The 24,726-nt window shown below is 36.4% G+C and overlaps 2 protein-coding genes across 2 annotated transcripts in view; both read left to right on the top strand.

Moving 5' to 3' along the window:
- Positions 1–3,353, top strand: part of LOC134851795 (ribonuclease Z, mitochondrial-like) — a 99,035-nt gene extending 95,682 nt beyond the window's left edge. Inside the window, exons 7-8 of the mRNA XM_063868027.1 lie at positions 441–1,467; positions 2,876–3,353. Coding sequence (XP_063724097.1) covers positions 441–1,467; positions 2,876–3,315 — 1,467 coding nt within the window. The 3' untranslated portion in view covers positions 3,316–3,353. The remainder of the gene's footprint in view (positions 1–440; positions 1,468–2,875) is intronic.
- Positions 3,354–6,148: 2,795 nt separating this feature from the next.
- LOC134852050 (uncharacterized) lies at positions 6,149–23,473 on the top strand. The gene is made up of 12 exons (XM_063868330.1): positions 6,149–6,747; positions 7,305–7,447; positions 7,667–7,730; positions 9,169–9,254; positions 9,690–9,841; positions 10,656–10,765; positions 14,336–14,421; positions 14,855–15,006; positions 15,809–15,918; positions 21,473–21,733; positions 22,378–22,583; positions 23,058–23,473. The coding sequence occupies exons 1-12, from the start codon at positions 6,408–6,410 to the stop codon at positions 23,421–23,423; spliced, it is 2,076 nt and encodes a 691-aa protein (XP_063724400.1). The 5' UTR covers positions 6,149–6,407; the 3' UTR covers positions 23,424–23,473.
- The last annotated feature ends 1,253 nt before the right edge of the window (positions 23,474–24,726 follow it).

The raw sequence follows: 24,726 nt of genomic DNA, 5'->3' as shown, positions 1-24,726 counted from the left end.
TATTTCAAGTTGCAGACGACAAAGCCCGGGAGTTCGATTCCAGTTGAGTTCAATTCCTGTTTTTTTTGCAAATAGAAAATTTTGGCTAATTTAGATTATTGTCTGTCTGCTTTTTTTTTGTCTGCTTAGTTCCGCAGAAAAGACATTTTTTGATGGCACAGGCAATTTTGGTCCGGATATTTTGGGCTTTTGTTGCAATTTGTTTTTGACAAAAACAATTTTTTTGAATTTTTTTTTTTTTCATTTTCCGTTTGATTTTAGACATAGTCATTCATACTTGTATCGCTGTTTAAATAATTGTGTAACTTCCGATGGATATTATTACACGAATTGATTCGTTTTGTGTTGGCTATATCATAATATGCAAAAACTTAGCACTTAATTTTCAATTGATTTTATTTCGATGCAGACCATTAAACTTCACTTTTTGTGTTGTTTAGAAACTCTCCGGTGGTGCTACAGATGAAACTATCCATTTGTACCTGAACAATTCACAATCTGCCGTCTCATCTATTGAAGGGATTTACCACGTGAACTACCTTCTCAACAAATGTTGTCCTGAAATTTTCCCTCTCATTAAAGGATCAGCCTTGAACAAATTTGACATCAATTTGAACAAGAGCAATGAAGTTTCAGTTGCATTTTCGTATAATTTATGGCACCCAAGTGGACAAACGAAAGTAAACAAGGGTTTAGAATTAACAGAAGCGGCTCTTATGAGAGCAGACAAAAAGTTTTTTGAAATTTTCGGAAGCTCGACTAAAGTATTACAATATGACAGATTATTTAATAGCGATGACTTCAAAGAATTCAAAAAAAGTGTTGAAAGTTGGCTGAAAAGTAATTCGACTAAACAAGCCGTTAGTTATCCAAGATTGGTCTGCCTTGGCACATCATCAGCGGGTCCGAGCAAGTACAGAAACGTAAGCGGATACTATATCGAATCGTCGAATAGCAGAAGCTTGATGCTTGATTGTGGTGAAAATAGCTATGCTCAAATGGTTCGTCATTTTGGCCCGGACGAGACATTAAAAAAGCTGTGTTCAGTTAGCCTAATTTTTATTTCGCATACTCACGCCGATCACATTGGAGGCTTGCCTTTGTTTTTGATCAAACGACAAGAGGCTTTTGAAAGGTTACGCGTAGAATATCAACCTTTAGTTCTGTTGTGTCCAACTTACAAACATTTGCAACATTTGAAAAATTTTGAAACAGAAGTTGGAAGAAAGTTTTTTGATCACGACAAAGATTTAATTTTGCTGTGTGAAGAGAACTTCAAAGGTATCAGAAGGCGTGAAACAGAGTCGAAGTTTGAGAATATTCTAGAATCAATTGGACTGGCTAGTTTCGACTGTGTTCCAGTGGACCATAGGACTTTTAAGTCTTTCGGATGTTCGTTTGTGAATAAAGAGGGATTCAAAGTAGCTTATTCGGGGGATACTTTGCCATGTTTGAACATGGTCAATGGTTAGTCTAGTCTATTGATAAACCATAGTATTAAGATGTTTTTCTCTAATTAGGATATTTTCATGTAACGAAGAAAACGGAATATTTATGCTTGGGGTGTTTTTTATTCACAACTTTCAACAATCTAAATAATAGTTTTTGACAAGTATTTTTATGCCTCATTGAAGATATCGACGTCCTGAAATCAAATTTAAAAAAATTATTGTACCTCCAATCATTTTTGCAAAGTTTTCGGAGCTTGAAAATTGCCAATTTGAAGATTTTATGCGCATTTTAAAGATTTTATCCATAATCCTGAAAGCGTAAGCGATTTTTTTTTGTGCGGCGAACTATCCCGCTCAATAAAATTGTTCCAAGTTGAATTGAGGCTAGCTAATAGGTCGTAGTAATTTCGTACGACTCAAATTTTTACACTTGATCTTTGATATTGTCCAAAATTTATAGTGTTTTAATATTTTCTTTTCCCAAACATCTATTCGATATGGATTAAGAGTCATTCAGGGGATCAAGTTAACCCCCCCCCCCCCCCCCCCCCCCAAATAGACCAAGTTAAGATCCTCCACCCCAGCGTTGAATTTAAAATTTAAATTAATTTTGATAAGATTGATCCTCCCCCCTAAACGGATTTGAGGAGCAGGACGTTAACTTGGTCCCACTCAGGGCTTTGCCCCCCTGATATACGAGCAGTCTTGTTGCTTTTCGGACTGTATATAGTCTCGGAAAAAACATGTATCTGTTTCAATGACAGCGTGTGCTTGGAAATTGACAACTTAGAGAATCCATCCTTTATTTATATATACGGCTGATACACAAACATAGATAGAATGAGGTTTAGTTACCATTGATTCAATTAATAAGCATGCAGATTCATTTAACGAGCGTCCACTAAATTGACAATACTTCGATAGACGTCCGTCGAGCCTAAAACCATATTAATGTCATTAAAAATTAGCAACTCAAATTTTTGCTCCCACAACTCCTTTGAAAAAAAGTATCAAAATATTTTTTTTGCCTTGCAAGCGACGCTTTTATAGGCGAGTATGTAGCATTAATCGGAGCTATCTCAGCAAAAAAGGAAATTATACAAATTCAGATTTAGTGATCTTACAAATTTCAGAACGACTTTCTGTTAGAGTAAAAAAAAAATAGGCCGACAAAAAGAAAGCAGACAAACGATATTCCGGAGGAAAAGTCCTATTAATTGTTTTCGCAGTTTGACTTTTAATTTGCTTCTAAGTGAATTGAAATTCATTTGTAGAAAGGAAGGCAGCTTATGCTCTCAGTTAAGAAAGCGTAAATGGCGCAAAAAAGTGTCAATCACAAAAAAAAGCTTGAAATTCAATCAGCTTTGAGGCGATTTATTTTTTCTTTGAAACTGGCTGTTTTTAATGCAAAGCAAACGTTTCAGCTGCGTCCAATGCCGACTTGCTGATCCACGAAGCAACCCACACAGACGACAAGAAATACGAAGCACTCTGTGCGAAACACACTACGATAAGTGAAGCGATAAATGTGCACGACATGGCATGTGCCAAGTTCACGCTTCTCACACATTTCACGCACAGATACTCTAAGTGCATACCGCTGGATTTAAAAGAACTGGAAGGTCGAGATGACATAGGGATAGCATTCGATCATCTGGATGTGACTCCGGATAAGTATGAATTGCTTCCGAAGTTAATCGAGGGATACAAAATGGTGTTCCAGGATCATCTTGAGAAGTTCAAGGAAACTGTGAACATCAGCAGAAGTGAATCGAACGGATCGCTGGCCAGTGAAAGTGAAATGAAGATAGAGAAGCAAGCTAAAAAGAAAGTGAAACTAGAAACAGAATCACAAGTTGTTTGAGATTAAATCTGATTTAAAAATATATTTTTGTTTCTCGTTTTATCTTCGTCAGAAATGAGAATTCCAGATTTATAAAAAATGAACAAAAACTATCTATTAGTCGAGATGAAAGCTGATTTGATTTGGTATTTTTTCTGAAGGAGTCGTATCTAGTCGTTCAAGACTAGTCAGTTGTTTCTCGCTTCTGATTTGCAAGCTCTATTTGATTGATGCTTCAAGAGGAGATTAAGCGTAGCGTAGTCTGAAATTGTAGCCAGTGCAATTTTTGTAAGTTGTGTAGCTCAGTCGCTTGAAAGATAAATAACGATAATAAACTCGGGGATCGAATTGTGGAGTCCCGATTATTTCTACAAAGCACTTTCTGAAATATATACTCGGAAATTTGATTTTTCGCGGTTCGTCTTGTAATTCAAATTCATTTGCGAAAAGTAAGGGAATTTACACTCAAATATGAAAATGGAATTGACGAAAAACCGTGATTGACTAGGGTTCAAAAAAAAGTTTCCATTTTCAATTTCACTGCGAAATAAAAAGTTACCAATTGATTGAGTTTTCTGAAAGATTTTTAATGTGATATATGTTGTTCTTCTCAGTTCGAAATTGAAAGTCGTTCAAAATTAAGTCAATTTTTTTTCAGTTTCTTTGAGTTCATCGAGTAATTTTCAACTGTCTATTGGCTATTTTGGTCATTTTTGAATAGCGAGAAAGAATTGAAATTCAGAGATGAAGAGCAGATAAATTTAGAAGTTAAAAATAATGGGAAACGTCAGATCTGTGGTGCTTGCCTTTATCATCGTCCCTAAACTTTTCCTAAGCGGTACATCACTCTGAATAACAAAAAAAAACAATTTTTGCTAGCACTGAATATATTAAATTTTTGGAATTCGAATGAAGGGGCTTTAGTATGCTGTATCAAACAGCCTTTTACGTTTGTTTTGTGGTATTTGTTTTAGCGTGAAATTTAATGGTCAATTTTTTATCCCTAGAGGCTCGTCGGTACAAAATAAGGAAATTGGCAGCAACTGCAAAAAGTAATAGCATAGATTGTTCCGACCAGCCTTCGAAATTTAAAGCGAAAATTGATTGAAGAAAGACTTGAAGTTTTTTCAACGTGAAAAGATAAGCCCGTAGTAATGATTTTCTTAAACAATATTAATGCTATCATAAGTTTAAACATAATTATACTAGCCAGCGAGCGTGTAGTAGTATGACTACTTTTTCCAATCTAGCTCTCAATTAAAAGGGCTCATTTTATGACGATCGTTAAGCATCCGTGGCTGAGAGGAAAGGTCGTGAGACTCCAAATCTCGAGGTCGCAGTTTTGAGTACGACACGTAGCAAAAATTTAAGGCTTATTTAAGGCAAAAAAATTCGAGGCTTATTTCTTTTATTGCACGTTAAACAGCTGTTTTATGGTGTTTTCTAGCTGGTGTTTTAAGTTAGAGAATTTTTTGGTCAAAATGAAGAGCCAAAGGTAAGTTTTAGTCTGAATGGCAGAAAAATTAGACCAGTTTTTCTCGACACGGAAAAAATTTTCTCGATAAAATTTTTTTAGAAACCGAATCCAAGCTCATTGGCTTTTAGATAATAACCATAATCGTTACGCTTTAATTTTTTTGTGGTACTTGATTTTGTGTGGAAAAAATGGAGCCAGTCAATATTTGTTGCTATTTTTTTGAGAGTATTCGGAACAATAAGGCCTGTCATGCAAAATATGTAGTGTGCATAACATAACTTTCGGGAACGACCAGAACAAAAATCTTAGCCACCTCCCCCTCCCCCCCAGTTATATGAACCCCTCCCAATTTTGGGATGGTCTGCATGAACCCCACCAAAACTTTTTTTCTATGAAACTCATTATTAAAGTTTTGAAAAATTTATTTTTAAAAACTTCAAATCAAAACAGTGTTTTCAACGCAAAAAAATGAACTTTAAATGTGACATGTTTTTGTTAAATTTTCGGAGTTAAATTTTGGCACGATATTGATCAGAATTGGCACTAAGATACGGGAGGTGGGGGGCATATTTTCAAAAAAATTCCCAAAGGTTAGTAGACTTTTTTAATTTTAGGTTGACTAAATTGATTTTCCGAGGTCTCCGAAAGCTGTAAAGAGACCCTGTCATGGCCAAATTTTCTGCGCCACAGGCGAAATTTTTTAAAACCAGGCACTTTTTGGAAAATTTTGACGAAAAAATTGCGGTTTTTTCCGAGCGCTCTTCCCCCTCAAATTTAGTAAATATTGGCGCCCAGGTTCCAAAAACTTTAGGGTCCGTCAGCCAGAAATGGAAATCTCAAAATAGTACAAAGGGGGACCCTTTGGGTCGGCAGGAGGTCGAACCCCCTGAGGAGGGGTCGTCCCCCCTAAATCCAGCACTGATGTTCTGCGTTATTTTGAAACGTTCTTCGAGCTTGCTTCACAAATTGGGTGCTTTCTGGCGCCGCAGGAAAACCTTAGCGTGGCGTAGAGAAAGTAAAGGGCCTAAAGAAAAACCAAGTGCGGTTGCTGCGGTCGATGAAGATGTCTCATAAATGTATTTATTTTCCGATTCAGCAAATAACCCTTTGCGCCAATTTAATTGATTTAGAGTAAAATTTTACTATGCATGGATTTTCACGAATGATCCTATGCCTTAAACGTTCACATATAAAACCCCCAACTTGAATCCAAAATCCAAATAAAGTCGTCACCGAAGTACGTTTAAGGCCACACGCCAAAGAAGTTTAATCTCTTTTGTAATTCGAATAATCATTCTTTCGTTTTGCTCCATTCGGCTTTTGCTTCGCAAATCAAGTTCAGTGTTATCAGGAGGTTGCAGACTGAACAAACAGAAACATCACACATGTCACTTCGTTGCAATAGAACCCGGTACAAGCTTCTTATGTTGGGATGGTGCATCGAAACAATAACACATTCAGCTCTATTCACTTGTGCTCTATTGTAAAACAGATAACAAAATTCAACCTGATTTACCAAGCGAATTTTTCTCCCAACTTACAATTGAATTGACAATACAATATTTTCAAAAAGTTATTTACAAAATTTGTGGCAATTTAAGTTGTGTTACTTTATGGAATAATTCAAATTTTTAGAATGAACGAAAAGTTAGAAATTGCGTTAGACTATCTCAAAATTTTCTTAGCTTGGTGTAAACTGCATCCTAAGTTTTTATCAACCCTTTTTCTATTGTTTCTAACATTCATAACGTTAACGATAGCTCTGTCAACAGACATACCTGAAAATATTTTCAACGCAAATTCCGGGAAAAATAACGGCGGAAATGAAATATTCAACGACTTTCAGTTTAGCGCTTCGCAGATGGAATGGGTGCTTAATAACTGTGGTTTTTATTCTTGCATTGACGGTTTGTGTTATTGTTATGTGAGCTCAGAGAAAACATGGACAGATGCAAACACAAATTGTCAAAGTTCAGGTGAAAAGTTTCATTAGTGATATTTTTGATTTCAGGCTCAATCTATTAGACATAATATCAAAGTCTATGTCCATTTTAAGAAAATAACTGGCGATCTTAAATTTTTTTATCTTTTAAAATAATTTTTCCATTGCTCAACTTTTGCAAATTTGGGCCCAATGATTAAAAGAGACCCGTCGCTTTTTTTTCAATTTGTTCAAATTGAGAATTTTTGAAAATATTTCAGCCGCGAGTGTGTCGATTAGTTTGCTCCGTTTGTCTTTTTGAAAAGTTTTTTGATTTGAAAGAAATTGCTAGATGCCCAGTTGTTGAAAGTAAAGAGTGTTGAGTGCTGAACAAAATGTCAAAATCAGTTTCTCTGGAGTGATACTTTTTTCCTGGAAAAAGTTAATCTCATTTGCTATCCCCATCGATTGCAAAAAGGCAGATCCGTTACTAGGTACAAAACTGCAAAATTTGCACATCCTGAACATCTTAATGAGGGTGGGTTTTCGCTCTTAAATACTATAGTGGGTGGTTAAAGAGAACCGATAGAGGAATACGTTTTTAATGTTCAGGTCTACCAAATGCGCAAATGATGAAACCCCTGAAGGTAGAAAAGGAGGGGGTGTTTGCAACTTACAGAGGCCTGGTCGCATTTATGAGATCGATGAACATGTATTTACGGCCGATTTGGACAGGGCTGTGGCGTGAACATGAGGTATTCTACTTCTTACTAATTCCATTTCAAGTTTTTGAGTTCTTTTCGGATATGAAATTTCTTTTCACTAAATGTTTTTAACCACTAAATTGAATGCACTCAAAACCGGGATAAAATGAGTCTGGCTTGCAGTTTTCTCAAACCTGATTTTTTTTTTCATTCTGAAGTTGAGCGGCTGGCTTAATTTATAACAATATGTAACTTGATTTGTTGTTTCAGAATGAAGACTTTATGAGTGAGAAGGGTGTACCGTACAAGTGGTTCCATACCTACAAAAGAGGAGGTAAGTATGTATTGATATTGAAAATGCTAATTAAACTCCTCTCAGAGAAAGCACAATGCAGATAGCTTACATAAAAAGTTAGCACTGCGATAAGCAAGGATATTGCAATCGGTTACTAGATTTTTCCCGTAAATAGTTTGTTAAAGAATATTCGAAATCAGAAATGGTAAATTTAGGTTCAGTTTATTCAGCAAATTCATTTTTCTTTGAGTCTCTGGCGCACTTGATGTGGAGGTAACGAATACGCCTGGGACCGCAAAGGGCCATGGTTCGATTCTGGCAGGTCTTGTTTTTTGTTCAAACGGTGATTATTCCGTTTCAAAAAAATGTCGGCTTTATATTTGTCTGCTTATGTTTTGTCGCCTTAGTTGCCACATTGCAGATTTGCTTTTTTTGCTGTACAAAGTTACATTTTTGTTGCGTTAGTGTTTTGGTTTTTTCTGCTGTTTGTAATTTAACTAACCTTGTCTTCTATATTTCCTTTTTTGTCCTATATGTTTTTTTGATTGCTTAAAAAGTTTTTTCTGCCGAAATGTTTTCGGATTATATTTTATCGGCTTAGTGTCCTATGCTTTATTCGTTTCAATAGAAACGCAATTTTTATGCTCCCTCCTCTAGACCGCACAAAATTCTAAAAACCTTAATAAAATTTATAGATTTTCATTACATTTTTTTGTTTTTTTTTTCTTTTTCCGCTTGATAAGTTCCGGCTTATAACAAATTAGCTTAATGGCCTTTTTTCGACTAGTGAAAAACGTTTGTATGTCGCGTGTGTCTGTTTTGAGGGTGAGAGGGACTTAAAAACTTTTAATTAGCCTTACTTTTTTTAAAGTTTTTTTTTGTTTTTTTTTCGGCTTTATAGGTTTTGGCCTTGATTATATCGGCTTAGTGGCCTCAAAGGTTTCATATGACTAGCAACTAAAGTTTTATGTGTGTCTGTTTTGAGAGTGAGGAGGACCTATTAACTTGTGTTATTTCAAAACTATACTTATTCATTTTAATAGAGCTAAATTTTTCGACATTTTCGATTTTTTTCCGACATAGCGGCTCTCTTGTTTTGAATCGCAAGTGGTGCGACGCTCAGTTTCAGTTCTGTGTAAAATAATCCCATCTTAGTAGAACCACAAAAAGTTGAAAACTTCGTACCAAAGAATTTGAAGTTTCTAATCGAAGTAGATTCAGGGTCAAAACTATTTAAAAAAGTGATTAAAACGTGATAAACCAGAAAATGGAAAGCAAATCAATAAACTTTTAAATTTTGGCTCTTTGCTGTTATAGTCTCGCCAGTCTAGTAACAAAAAGTTTTTTTTAGTCCAATGACATATGATAATTTAGTTTGGTGGGGGCTTGCAAAAATAAGGAGCCCAATTTTTCCATTATTGAAGATAAAACAGATTGTAGGTTGTGAATTAAAATGAAACATGATGTGGTGTTTCAGATGGCAACTCATACGGCAGTCAGGAAAGCTGCGTGTTCAAGATAAACTCCAAGGGGTGGGCTAGGCTGCCATGTGCAGATCACAGTGTAAGTACATGTCATGTTTTGGATCAACTAAACCACCACCCCACCTTCAACCTCCCCCCCCCCCCCCCCCGCTCCAACAACAACCACCACCCCCTTCACATTAAGGATTGGTAAAACGACGCAAACTTCATAAAAATTACAAATCACAAATCGGTGAATATAATTTTTGCAGTCAGCAAACTTACCATAACACGGCGAGGCGACAACTGGAATATTAAATGTTGTCCAAGCCAGCATTAAGAGTTTCATGCAATTTTTATATTTTTTTTTCTCTGGGTGTCTATATTCTTTCACCCTGAATCAACAAGTGGGGATCGGCGATGGCCTCGATCCTCTGACCTCTCGACTGTGAGGCAGAGAACTTGACCTCTTCGTCACCTATTTCACCTATATCGATTATTTGGCAATTCTAATGTTTTTCCACCTTTTTCACAGTCTACTGTGAACTTGCCGCCAGAATTCGCCGATATTATTCTTGCCAAAGAAGATAATCAGAAATATTTGCGCTGGGCCACCCCTCAGGCTGAAATCTACGTCAATGTGGCAATTTTGTGCGAACTAGACACTACAAGTATGGACAATAACAGGTGAAATTTTTTTTATTCGGGTCAAAATCAATAATAAATTGTTTTCAACAGGGGCGGATCTATGATTTTCTCAAGGGGGTGGGTGGCGGATTTTGCAAAAAAAAATTCCAAAATTTTGTCGATCTTTTTTTAGGTTGACCAAATTGATTTTCTGAGCTCTCCCAAATCACTATAAAGGAAAGCCCCCCCCCATTTTGACCAAAATTATTGCGCCGATTTGGTTAAAAAATTTTCAGGCTTACAATACATTTTTTTGGTTATTTTCAATTTATATCATGCTAAACAGAAAAAAAATTCATAAGGCAGAAAAAAACAAAAACAAGGATCTTATTATTAAGTCAAAGCTCTCTTAAACTTGAAAAATTAACTTCCGAGCTAGGCATCTGGCTGCTGAACTAAAAAAAACTGAATGAAGAATGAAAAATAATAATAAAAACGAAATAAAGCGAAAGCAAAAGAATTCGAATGCAAAATGAGAAAACATGGCTGAATATGCTTCAAATCGAGTGGCAAGTCTATCTCATTGTTTTCGTGCAACACACTTGTTGGCGCAAATTTAGACAAAATATAGCCCTCTTCGTGGGTTCTGAATATAATGAAATATCAATGCGGCAATACAACGAAAATTTAATTTGAAAAATTAAAACAGCTGCAGACGTTTGAAAATTGCCCTGTAAAATCGGCGATGGTAACTTTTACTCTCTGAGTAGCTGCAAGTTTTTCAATACTAAATTGGTTCGTATCTTTTCGAGAAAATAGAATGAATTTAAGCGGGATTTTGTGACCCGAGTTTTGAAATTTCACCTATTTTTAGTATGGCTTTGGTTAACGATAATCTGGGCTCAACCTTCATCGAAACAGACGATGAATTGAAGTATTATTTCTTCAAGGAAGACTTCAAATTCTGGAGACAAAATCGCAAGAGTGAGTGTTTAAATAAGTACATGTATTTGCCTATGTTTAATTGAAGCAGGTTTCTTTTTGACAACTGTCAAGACCAGGGGCGGATTTAAGAGGGGGACGCCTCCCCCTCAGGGATTCGCTATGTGCCGACCCAAAGGGTCCTCCTTTGTACTATTCTGAGATATCCATATTTGGCTGACTGACCCTAAAATTTTTCTAAAGGCGCCTTTGGCGCCAAAATATACTAATTTTGAAGGGCAAGTGCGCGCCGAAAAAAAAAGCAATTTTTTTTCAATCTTTTTGAAAAATTGCATACATAGAAACGCAATTTTTTGGTCAAATTTTCCAAAAAGAATCTAAAACGCCGCTTTTTTGCCCGTTTTATTCAAAAATTTGCCGGCGGTGCAGAAAATTTGGTCAGAATGGGATCTTTATAGTGTTATAGTGATTTAGGAGAGCTCAGAAAATCAATTTGGTCGACCTAAAAAAAAGTCGACCTAGATTCGTCCCTGGTCACGACGTTTTTTTGAACTCAATAAAAACGATTAGGAAAAAGTTTTAAATTTCTTTCTCTTGTATAAATTGCAAATTAACCATTCAAAAACTGAAATTGCAATGATATTATGAAGTTAATTTCAATTTGAAGCTCTGATTCGAAGCACGTTTTTAGCTATGTCCACGTCATGTTTTTGCAATTCTAAAGAAAGTCGCAAAAAGTAAAAGCAAGTTGGGTTTATGATATAATGTTCTTTACTTCTCTATCCTATGCTATCCTATGCTATCCTATTCCAAAATATCCAAACATAATGCCCAGGTGCATGTATCTTACGTCAACTACAAATCTCACATGGCGAGTCAAATAAAGTAGGAAATTACAATCGGATAATCAAAGGATTTACTCTCTAGATACTTTTTGATGAATTGTTTTTAATCATTTAGTCGAGCCCAGATTTTAATAACGGCGAATGTGAAAAAATTTAGAATAATACTAAATTTTGAAAATAAGTGTGACATCATAATCTTTTCTAATCATAACCATTCAACGATCGCTATTTCCAAAAACAGGCAAATCGAAAAGTGGCTGTATAGAAAAGGCAAAGTCAAGCCATTGTGCCAACCTTCAAGTGCATGGGTTGCTCTGCACGAACGAGACCTTCAACCGCGTTTTCATAATAATCCAAGAGCGCTTGGGGAACGAAAAACAGTTCTTGTCGTAATATAGTCTCTATCATACTACGACCATGAAGCCACCTCGCCATATTTCCCCGAGGGTATCAGTGGAAACATAAACTGATACCAACCTCATCCGCGGAGTCGCAGACTTGACATCTGAGCCAGGAACGAAATTTATAGCTAGAATAGCTTTTTTAGATTTGGTGCAAGCTATGCGTAGGTTTCGCAGGTTTTTTTTTAAATTTTCTGCTCCCATGTTAAGTTCAAGAACACAGCTCGGCAATTTTCTTGGAAGATATCGCTGCAAACATAAACTGATTGGAATTATCGCAATTTATCAAACTCATCGGCGGCTTAACGGAAACGCAGACTCGGCATCTGAGAGAAACGAATTTTATAGCTTGAATGTTTTTGAAATTGATGCAAATTTAGCTTCATTTTTGCAGTTCTTTTAAAAATCTCTATGTGAAGTTTTGCCTTAAAATTTGCGGCATAATCGCTAGTAAAATCTTTTAATTTCAGTTTCAAATTAATCAAAAAAGATATTTAAGGCTGCCGATTATTTTTTTCTGGTACGATGTGTCCAATATGGTAATCGGAGCTCTTATGAGTTTGTTTCAAGTATCCTCTTTTTTATAGCTGAGCACAGTTTAAAAACAAGATGATAAAAACCACCGATTTGCATTTGTACTGTGTTTAATAAAAAGTTTACTATATTACAAATTCTGACACAAAGCCGAGCGAAAAACGTTCGAGTGTTGAAATCTTTGAGGATAATTGATATTAATTTGTCACATTTTCCGCTCGCTATCAACTATACCGAAAGATAAATTTTTACCGGAATTGTCAACTGACGTTCTGTCGTGTGAATCATTTTAAGTGGTTTTGCTCCGACTGACGTTTCGCATTGAAGTTGTAAGCGAGGGCAGAAAAATTTGAGTCACTGGATTGTAGCTGGACTATTGGAATTGTGTTTTGAAATAATCAAAAGTCATTGGGAAATGGCCTTTTCTCCTAAGGCCACTGTGTGGTAAAAGTTGTCTCATCGTGAATTCATGTCCATCCCAAAAAAAAACAAATTTTTAATTTGTTGACTTTAACTTAATGCTATTTCTTTTAATTTTTGAAATTTAAATGAGACTCAGTCGAGCTTGCGAGCGTTAGTGAATCAGAGAATTTTTCTTTGAGACTCTGGCGCACTTGATGTGGAGCTAACGAATACGCCTGGGACCGCAAAGGGCCATGGTTCGATTCTGGCAGGACTTGTTTTTTTGTTCAAACGGTGATTATTCCGTTTCAAAAAAATGTCGGCTTTATATTTGTCTGCTTATGTTTTGTCGCCTTAGTTGCCACATTGCAGATTTGTTTTTTTTTGCTGTACAAAGTTACATTTTTGTTGCGTTAGTGTTTTGGTTTTTTCTGCTGTTTGTAATTTAACTAACCTTGTCTTCTATATTTCCTTTTTTGTCCTATATGTTTTTTTGATTGCTTAAAAAGTTTTTTCTGCCGAAATGTTTTCGGATTATATTTTATCGGCTTAGTGTCCTATGCTTTATTCGTTTCAATAGAAACGCAATTTTTATGCTCCCTCCTCTAGACCGCACAAAGTTCTAAAAACCTTAATAAAATTTATAGATTTTCATTACATTTTTTTGTTTTTTTTCTTCTTTTTCCGCTTGATAAGTTTCGGCTTATAACAAATTAGCTTAATGGCCTTTTTTAGACTAGTGAAAAACGTTTGTATGTCGCGTGTGTCTGTTTTGAGGGTGAGAGGGACTTAAAAACTTTTAATTAGCCTTACTTTTTTTAAAGTTTTTTTTTGTTTTTTTTCGGCTTTATAGGTTTTGGCCTTGATTATATCGGCTTAGTGGCCTCAAAGGTTTCATATGACGAGCAACTAAAATTTTATGTGTGTCTGTTTTGAGAGTGAGGAGGACCTATTAACTTGTGTTATTTCAAAACTATACTTATTCATTTTAATAGAGCTAAATTTTTCGACATTTTCGATTTTTTTCCGACATAGCGGCTCTCTTGTTTTGAATCGCAAGTGGTGCGACGCTCAGTTTCAGTTCTGTATAGAATAATCCCATCTTAGTAGAACCACAAAAAGTTGAAAACTTCGTACCAAAGAATTTGAAGTTTCTAATCGAAGTAGATTCAGGGTCAAAATTATTTAAAAAAAGTGGTTAAAACATGATAAACCAGAAAATGGAAAGCAAATCAATAAACTTTTAAATTTTGGCTCTTTGCTGTTATAGTCTCGCCAGTCTAGTAAGAAAAAGTTTTTTTTAGTCCAATGACACATGATAATTGAGTTTGGTGGGGGCTTGAAAAAAGAAAGAGCCTAATATTTCCATTATTGAAGATAAAACAGATTGTAGGTTGTGAATTAAAATGAAACATGATGTGGTTTTTCAGATGGAAACTCATACGGCAGTCAGGAAAGCTGCGTGTTCAAGATAAACTCCAAGGGGTGGGCTAGGTTGCCATGTGCAGATCACAGTGTAAGTACATGTCATGTTTTGGATCAAGTAAACCACCACGCCACCTTCATCAACCTCCCTCCCCCCCCCCCGCTCCAACAACAACCACCATCACCTTCACTCGGCGTTAAGGATTGGTAAAATGACGCAAACTTCATAAAACTACAATTCGGTGAATATAATTTTTGCAGTCAGCAAACTTACCATAACACGGCGCGGCCACAACTGGAATATTAAATGTTGTCCAAGCAAGCATTAAGAATTTCATGCAATTTTTATATACTTTTTTCTCTGGGTGTCTATGTTTTTTCACCCTGAATCAACAAGTGGGGATCGGCGATGGCCTCGATCCTCTGACCTTTCGACTGTGAGACAGAGAACTTGACCTCTTCATCACCTATTTCACTTATATCGATTATTTGGCAATTCTAATGTTTTTTGATCTTTTTCACAGTCTACTGTGAACTTGCCGCCAGAATTCGCCGATATTATTCTTGCCAAAGAAGATAATCAGAAATATTTGCGCTGGGCCACCCCTCAGGCTGAAATATACGTCAATGTGGCAATTTTGTGCGAACTAGACACTACAAGTATGGACAATAACAGGTGAAACTTTTTTATTCGGGTCAAAATTAATAATAAATTGTTTTCAACAGGGGCGGATCTATGATTTTCTCAAGGGGGTGGGTGGCGGATTTTGCAAAAAAAATCCAAAATTTTGTCGACTTTTTTTTAGGTTGACCAAATTGATTTTCTGAGCAGTACCAAATCACTATAAAGGCCTCATTTTGACCGAAATTTTTGCGCCGATTTGGTTAAAAAATTTTCAGGCTTACAATACATTTTTTTGGTTATTTTCAATTTATATCATGCTAAACAAAAAAAATCATAAGGCAGAAAAAAAAACAAAAAACAAGGATCTTATTATTAAGTCAAAGCTCTCTTAAACTTGAAAAATTAACTTCCGAGCTAGGCATCTGGCTGCTGAACTAAAAAAAACTGAATGAAGAATGAAAAATAATAATAATAACGAAATAAAGCGAAAGCAAAAGAATTCGAATGCAAAATGAGAAAACATGGCTGAATATGCTTCAAATCGAGTGGCAAGTGTATCTCATTGTTTTCGTGCAACACACTTGTTGGCGCAAATTTAGACAAAATATAGCCCTCTTCGTGGGTTCTGAATATAATGAAATATCAATGCGGCAATACAACGAAAATTTAATTTGAAAAATTAAAACAGCTGCAGACGTTTGAAAATTGCCCTGTAAAATCGGCGATGGTAACTTTTACTCTCTGAGTAGCTGCAAGTTTTTCAATACTAAATTGGTTCGTATCTTTTCGAGAAAATAGAATGAATTTAAGCGGGATTTTGTGACCCGAGTTTTGAAATTTCACCTATTTTTAGTATGGCTTTGGTTAACGATAATCTGGGCTCAACTTTCATCGAAACAGACGATGAATTGAAGTATTATTTCTTCAAGGAAGACTTCAAATTCTGGAGACAAAATCGCAAGAGTGAGTGTTTAAATAAGTACATGTATTTGCCTATGTTTAATTGAAGCAGGTTTCTTTTTGACAACTGTCAAGACCAGGGGCGGATTTAAGAGGGGGACGCCTCCCCCTCAGGGATTCGCTATGTGCCGACCCAAAGGGTCCTCCTTTGTACTATTCTGAGATATCCATATTTGGCTGACTGACCCTAAAATTTTTCTAAAGGCGCCTTTGGCGCCAAAATATACTAATTTTGAAGGGCAAGTGCGCGCCGAAAAAAAAAGCAATTTTTTTTCAATCTTTTTCAAAAATTGCATACATAGAAACGCAATTTTTTGGTCAAATTTTCCAAAAAGAATCTAAAACGCCGCTTTTTTTGCCCGTTTTATTCAAAAATTTGCCGGCGGTGCAGAAAATTTGGTCAGAATGGGATCTTTATAGTGTTATAGTGATTTAGGAGAGCTCAGAAAATCAATTTGGTCGACCTAAAAAAAAGTCGACCTAGATTCGTCCCTGGTCACGACGTTTTTTTGAACTCAATAAAAACGATTAGGAAAAAGTTTTAAATTTCTTTCTCTTGTATAAATTGCAAATTAACCATTCAAAAACTGAAATTGCAATGATATTATGAAGTTAATTTCAATTTGAAGCTCTGATTCGAAGCACGTTTTTAGCTATGTCCACGTCATGTTTTTGCAATTCTAAAGAAAGTCGCAAAAAGTAAAAGCAACTTGGGTTTATGATATAATGTTCTTTACTTCTCTATCCTATGCTATCCTATGCTATCCTATTCCAAAATATCCAAACATAATGCCCAGGTGCATGTATCTTACGTCAACTACAAATCTCACATGGCGAGTCAAATAAAGTAGGAAATTACAATCGGATAATCAAAGGATTTACTCTCTAGATACTTTTTGATGAATTGTTTTTAATCATTTAGTCGAGCCCAGATTTTAATAACGGCGAATGTGAAAAAATTTAGAATAATACTAAATTTTGAAAATAAGTGTGACATCATAATCTTTTCTAATCATAACCATTCAACGATCGCTATTTCCAAAAACAGGCAAATCGAAAAGTGGCTGTATAGAAAAGGCAAAGTCAAGCCATTGTGCCAACCTTCAAGTGCATGGGTTGCTCTGCACGAACGAGACCTTCAACCGCGTTTTCATAATAATCCAAGAGCGCTTGGGGAACGAAAAACAGTTCTTGTCGTAATATAGTCTCTATCATACTACGACCATGAAGCCACCTCGCCATATTTCCCCGAGGGTATCAGTGGAAACATAAACTGATACCAACCTCATCCGCGGAGTCGCAGACTTGACATCTGAGCCAGGAACGAAATTTATAGCTAGAATAGCTTTTTTAGATTTGGTGCAAGCTATGCGTAGGTTTCGCAGGTTTTTTTTTAAATTTTCTGCTCCCATGTTAAGTTCAAGAACACAGCTCGGCAATTTTCCTGGAAGATATCGCTGCAAACATAAACTGATTGGAATTATCGCAATTTATCAAACTCATCGGCGGCTTAACGGAAACGCAGACTCGGCATCTGAGAGAAACGAATTTTATAGCTTGAATGTTTTTGAAATTGATGCAAATTTAGCTTCATTTTTGCAGTTCTTTTAAAAATCTCTATGTGAAGTTTTGCCTTAAAATTTGCGGCATAATCGCTAGTAAAATCTTTTAATTTCAGTTTCAAATTAAACAAAAAAGATATTTAAGGCTGCCGATTATTTTTTTCTGGTACGATGTGTCCAATATGGTAATCGGAGCTCTTATGAGTTTGTTTCAAGTATCCTCTTTTTTATAGCTGAGCACAGTTTAAAAACAAAATGATAAAAACCACCGATTTGCATTTGTACTGTGTTTAATAAAAAGTTTACTATATTACAAATTCTGACACAAAGCCGAGCGAAAAACGTTCGAGTGTTGAAATCTTTGAAGATAATTGATATTAATTTGTCACATTTTCCGCTCGCTATCAACTATACCGAAAGATAAATTTTTACCGGAATTGTCAACTGACGTTCTGTCGTCTGAATCATTTTAAGTGGTTTTGCTCCGACTGACGTTTCGCATTGAAGTTGTAAGCGAGGGCAGAAAAATTTGAGTCACTGGATTGTAGCTGGACTATTGGAATTGTGTTTTGAAATAATCAAAAGTCATTGGGAAATGGCCTTTTCTCCTAAGGCCACTGTGTGGTAGAAGTTGTCTCATCGTGAATTCATGTCCATCCCAAAAAAAAACAAATTTTTAATTTGTTGACTTTAACTTAATGCTATTTCTTTTAATTTTTGAAATTTAAATGAGACTCAGTCGAGCTTGCGAGCGTTAGTGAATTAGTACGACGAAAAATCTAACTTAACTGGCAAATAAAAGTGTTCATTTATTTGGTGGCACTTTTGCTACAATAACGATTTGTAGCATTGGAAATTTCAAAGCATCTGTTCTCGGCTTTATTTATGGCTAATGTTTGTGATTAATTAAGCGTCAATGGGTGATCCCGATAAAAGCTCCATTTTTCACAATTGGATGAACGGAAAATTTGCTCAAGGTTGTTCTTTTTTACCTCCAATAAAGTTCATGTAATACGAATAACACAGTGGGTTTCTTTTTCAACCCAGTATGCTGAAAGGTTCCACCCAAAATACCGAGGATGAATGGCATACGTAGTGAACAATGCTGGCCCCAAAGTGTTAAAATATCTTTTCTCTGCTAGCTCAATCCATTCTCTGGCTTTGCTCCCAAAAGGACAAAACTCAGCTAATAGAGCTTTCCATGCTGAAACAGAGTCGCCAACTGTTACATGGTCGCCTTGGACTTTGTTCAGAGCTAAATGAACAGGCTTCAATGACTTTAGTGCTTTTTCACTGTGCGGGTACACAACTAAGTCATTCAATATTTTTTGAACTTCCTTTGCAGGTTGTTTGGAAAAATAGTCAGGTGTAGATGAAACTACGGTACGATGGAGTTGCCAGTTCTTAATAAACCATTCCAGGGTTTTGACACTGCTACTCCATCTCGTTTCGCAAGGCAATGGCGGCAATGATCACTCAGAAGCCTTGAGCCAAGCTTGGGGCAGATGGCAATTCCTGAAAAGTTTGGCCACCGTCAAAATTTTGGCGAGTGGAGGTTTCAGATTCTTTGCCAACAAGTTCAGGGAATGTGCTGAACAGCCGTACTCGATAATTGATGTCCCCTCTACGGCGCTTCGTCTCGTCTTCACCATATAAATAGCATTATCAGACACAACTCCATCAATTTCTGCGTTGTAGTTTTTCTTGGAACGTTGTATCCCATTATATACCAAGGTTTCTAGGTAATCAGAAGTATGGGCATACCCTGACGTATCGATAGAGTCGAGAATATATATCTTGTGACGCTGTTGAATCGGCAGGATCATTGGAGACGTTAGACCACCCGTCGATAGCAAGTGTAGGAAGGGATCTGTTCAATTGTACCTTCGCCTCTTCCTGCAGATCGCAATACACTTCTTCCAAAACTTCATTTCCGATAACTTTTCTAGTCGGCAGTTTATATCCTGGGTGTAACAACTCAACGAAGTTCTCAAATTATTTGTTTTCAACAGCGCGAAACGGGATATTGCAGGCAAAAAAGGTTTTCCCAAGAGTTTTGTCGAACTTTACTGTGACATAGTGAGTCGTTCTGTCCACGAAAAAGTTGCTTTTTGTTGTTTCGGAGTGCTCGGAGTATCAGTATGTTTTTCAGAATTTTGGGGATAGTTGTGTTTCTCGGAATGTTTCTTCATCCTTGAGGGAATGCCGGCAAAAACTGCTTCACAGTACCGGCATTTTGCTTTATTGTTATCAAGTTTCTCATACTCTGCCCAGACGGGGTCAGGTTTTCTTCCAGTAGGCGTAGACATTTACTATTCTGTCAATTAGGCCCTTTTTCTTCTCCCCCCAACCTGCGAAATTTTAGAGTAATTTGTCTGTTCACGTAGTCGGATTGTGATCAAATTTGGCATACGGACTAACTAGGCCATGACAAACATATTAAGTATTCATACTCAATCTTGTAAAACCACTCGTTACACCATGAAATCGATACTTATGTTTAGGAAAAAGAGCCGTCAATTCTTTCAAGCAATACAATTGTTACGTGTTTCTATGGTGATTTCCCATAGGTTCCAATATTCATAAGGTTCCAAAATAAAAATTCAGTCTCATAAGTTCCAAAATGTATCTTTTTAGATTCTGATTGGTTGAAATTTGAGCCAACAAATTTATGAATCGATTACTTACTGTTCAACCAGCATAAACTTAAGCTGCAGAATAGTGACCGCCGCAGCCGCGCCAACGTGTTGCGAGCTTGCCACCAAATGGCAGGACTCTATACGAAATTAAGAGCCGGTTATCGCCGCGAAGCGACGACGCGCGCGTAGCGTGCCCACTGGCGACGTTAAACCGAGACTCGGCTAATTTACCAATTGACCGAGACTCTTTTGACCAATTGAAAAGATTTGGAACTTATGCGACTGCTTTTTTATTTTGGAACCTATGGGATTGATTTTTTGGTTTTGGAAAACGTTCTGTGTTATTAAAGGACCAACACTGCAATATAATCAACTATTTTCAATAAGAAACCGAGGAAAGCGGTAAAACTCCATTCTTCTACGATCCAATCTTTGATCTAGGAGGGTTGTATACTGAAAATTCTAGAAAAAAAAACAATATGAAATCTTGTGACATGTAAAAAATTATGGAACGTAGGACGTAGCAACTGAACTAAACAGCAAATGAAAACAAATGTGTAAAGTCATCAATAATCTCTCAAAAAGTCCAGGCCTGACTAGGCTTAGATGTGGCCGCCATCCCCTCGCCACTCTTAGTGTCCCTTTACGAACGATAAGACATCTAAGGCACCACTACCCGCACTGGAATTTTAAGAATATTAATTGATTATATTGGATTTTGTTGTCCGTTTCTAATTCAAAAATAGCCCATGATAATCTATTAAAAATGAATTAAAATCTTCATTTTTTTCAATTTGCCAAAATCACTTTCAATCGTTTACAATCTTTTATAACAGACTAAAATCATTTTTCCCCAAATTATGATTGAAACTTCAAGCAGAGTGCACAAGGTATAAAACTTAACTGTTGCTTTTGGCTTGATACTCGTTGCATCAGATAAAACGAGAATAATTCGGCTTAGAAAATAATTATTTTGTCAATTTTTTGGTTCACTTTTTCACTAATTTTTATTCATTGAACTCCTGTGCGCGTAGCACTAAAACAAACTAATCCATTTGAAGAGTGATGGTGCGGATAGCCAAAAAAAAACAATATTTTTGCCTGATTTTTTAAAAAGGTTCAAAAAGTTTAATGACGTGATTTTTTTTGTGATGCTGAAAGCTTTGGTAAACTATTCATTTCAGTGTTTGGTAATAGATTTCGAAAATTGATGTTGTTGACCTAAAAATTTAAAAACCCTTCCAGCAACCATGCAAGATCCGGATTTGTTGATAGTTTGATTTGGCTCGGAAAAACTGGTGCACTGGTGGTATACATCTATCTTTTCCAAAAAAAGTAATAAAAAAGTATTTTTAGATGGATGCAGTACTGGATTTAACCTGAACAACGCAATAACCAGTCGGGCAGTGATCAAAACTAAAGAGGAGGAACAATTTGTTCTGGATGGAACGGATAAAATGGGCCGCATTTTCCTCGAAATAGGACTGGGAAACATGGAAGATAGCTATGGACAGCTGAAGTGGGACAACAATGGCAATGGTATGGCCCCCGAGGACATGAGGTGGTTCTACAATGAGAGCATGCGAAGTGCATTTAACTGTCTCGCTACGCAGTCATGTAAGATATTTCGTCATCTTAACAAAGAGATTTTTTCTCTATAATCATATATGTACATAACAGTAAGTTTTAAACATTACAGATAGTTATAACTCGGTCAAAAATGAAGTGTGGTATGTTTTTTTTTAGTTTCGTAGAGTTCTAAAAACTGGAAAGTGTTTGATGTGAAAAAAAAAAACCACCTGAAGGTAGACATTTTTTTGCATAACAAGGTTTACGTAGGATTTCCACTGAGATCGGAGAAGTGTATCGCCGAAAACTAAAGGACATCTTTTTTTTTATTAGTGTTGATGTGACCTGGATGGTAAGACAGCGTATGTTGTGTTGTGTATCAGTTGTGTTGACCTTATGCTAAAAAAATTGGTTATAGATTTAAGAAACTTTATTCACTATTAACTTTCATACCATTTGGGAATTGTTGGCAGCGCTAAATGTGCTTTTTGCTGTCAGCAATTCAAACACACTAATCGAAAAAGCTTTTTAAAATTTTTCAAGAAAAAAATCAAAATGATTGAAAAGTTAGTTTCGTATTTTCACCTCACGACAGAATAAATTATTAAAGCTTTTCGTAAATAGAAACGGTTAAAAAGCATTTATCAGAAATAATTGCGACGTTTTCTTAATCATAATTTTATAAATTTTAGTTTCACATTCCGACTTGCAAATCGATTGGGCTGCTGTGAGCTGCAGAGAGGCGAGTCCAAGTATCTGTACATTCACCCCTCCCAAGCTGAAGAAGCAGGAAGTGGCTGCTTCTTTTGAGGGGACTTACGGGACTTATTTGAACCACTACAGATCCTTCTTCTGCATTGGCGACAATGGCAAGGAAAGATGTTTCGCTGCATTAAGTGTAAGTTTTGGTCCGGCTGTTAAAAGTGGAGTCTTGTTTCTTATCGTTTTTCCCAAATTGAGGTCATTTTTGCCCTGAAACTTAATCAAGTATCGGATTAAAAAATGAATGTGTTGGCTTGCAACGAAAGAGTACAAATAGAAGCGCTATTTCATTAAAAATGAAAATGTACAAACAAAAATTTGTAAATGGAAATAGAGAGTGTATGAATCAATTTATTCGTGGAAGCGATGTCGACGTGGAAAACTATTCAGTTTTTTTTAGTTCATTTGGGAGGAGGTAGGTGTTTGGCTTTCCTTTTTTTTAGCCAACTAGCCCGGTAAAAAAAATTGTAGCCCTATTAGAGAATGATTTAAATTTTATTGGCGGCAATATTTTTCTGGTACGCTACAATGGGAAAGTGCCGGATATCATTTTTGGTTATCAGTCTTGATTTTTGGTTATTATTTTGGGTAGTTGTTTCATATGTTTTAGCCTAATTTTGAGACATCGATAGATTTTTTACGAGGCAATGACTTGAAAGTTGCTGTACTTAATGAAAAAGAGAAAGATATTGTGAAGAACAAAATCAAGCCAAGGGCCGGTGTTTTTGTTGGTGCAAGCGCCATGCGTCTCGGAAATACATTTGAGTGGCTTTATGGCGGAGGTTTAGTAAAGCTCAACCCATCAGAGAAAGAAGCGATTCACGCTCACATGGCCGACGAGACGGTTGACCGAAAAATGTGTTTGGTGCTTCTATCCGACGGAACTTATTCTTCAACTTCCTGTGGAGCTCGGTTTGAAACTTTAATTGAGCTGGACAAACATAGCTTTGATTTTCTCAAATTGAGCTTCTGGTAACCAAAATTGTACGAATCAGTTGCAAGGGCGGATCTACGATTTTCTCGAGGGTGGGGGTGGGGGGGGTGGATGGGGGGGGGGGGTGGTGTTGTAAGGGGGGTGGATTTTCAAAAAATTTTCAATAATTTAGACTACCTTTTTTTAGGTCGATCAAATTGATTTTCTGAGCTCTCCCAAACCACTATAAAGGCCCTAACGTGAGCAAGTTTTCTGCGCGGCAGGCAAATTTTTGAAAAAAAACAGGTCAAAAAAGCCGTTTTTGGGCACTTTTTGGGCGCTCTCCCTCAAAAAAGTATACATTGGTGCCAAAGGCGCCTTTAGAAAATTTCTAGGGTCCGTCACCAAATATGGATATCTCAAAATAGTTCTAAGGGGGAACCCTTGGGGTCGGCAGGGTGTCGAATCCCTGAGGGCGGAGGGGCGTCCGCCCCCCCCCCCCCCTAAATCCGCTACTGATCAGTTGTATATGATTTTTATTTATTAATAGAATTTTGTATGTTATGTTTTGTAATGCAATAATCGCTTCCAATTGAAACATTTTCGATTTGTGTTTTTAAACCAGATTTCAAGAGATTTGATTCGTGGGAACAATGAAAGCATTTTATTAGTTTCAAGAACTAGATCAGTTCATCTCACTTTAGCGAATGTATTTTCAGCAGACTAACCGAACTTTGATTTCAATAGAGCTCTTACTTCTTATAAGCGTTTTTGAAGTTTCTTATTAAATAATAACAAAGCATGTATAGAAACTCCATGGTTATACCAAACGATCACTTACGAAAGAGCCAGCCTTAACAAAGAGATAAAGAGATCCTTTCAAAAAGCAAATCCATTTGTTGTGTAAGGAATTCAAATTGATCTTAGCTCAGCAATTTATGCAATCGATTTGAGAAAAAAACTAAACTGCAGTCTGAGTTAGGACTGGAGTGTAACTCATAGAGTAATTTCGGATAGGGTACACCGTCTGCTCGTCACGCTATCTTATTTTCGGCCGGATAGATTCGTGCAACTTCTTAGTCTAATACCGATCCTAATCTTACTCTTATACTATCTAGTCTCAGGTTGTTTAACTAGTCTCTGCTAGGCTCAATAGATCTAGGGTATACTGGTTTATTGCGGCTGCTGAAGTGCTCGGGAGAGTCCAACTAATTTCTAAGTTAAATTCAAATCTCTCTGGTGCTGAAATTACAAGTAACTTCAGCACTTACAAATAAGTGGGTTGTTAGTTAGATGGATCATGATTGGTTAATATTAAATACTTTACATTGGTAAAACATTTAATTTATCCAATCATAAAATATAG

Source organism: Symsagittifera roscoffensis, chromosome 7, assembly GCF_963678635.1.
Source record: "Symsagittifera roscoffensis chromosome 7, txSymRosc1.1, whole genome shotgun sequence".
NCBI classification, from domain to species: Eukaryota; Metazoa; Xenacoelomorpha; order Acoela; family Convolutidae; genus Symsagittifera; species Symsagittifera roscoffensis.
The sequence above is the reverse complement of the archived record's forward strand: the minus strand, read 5'-3'. Positions and strand labels throughout refer to the sequence as shown.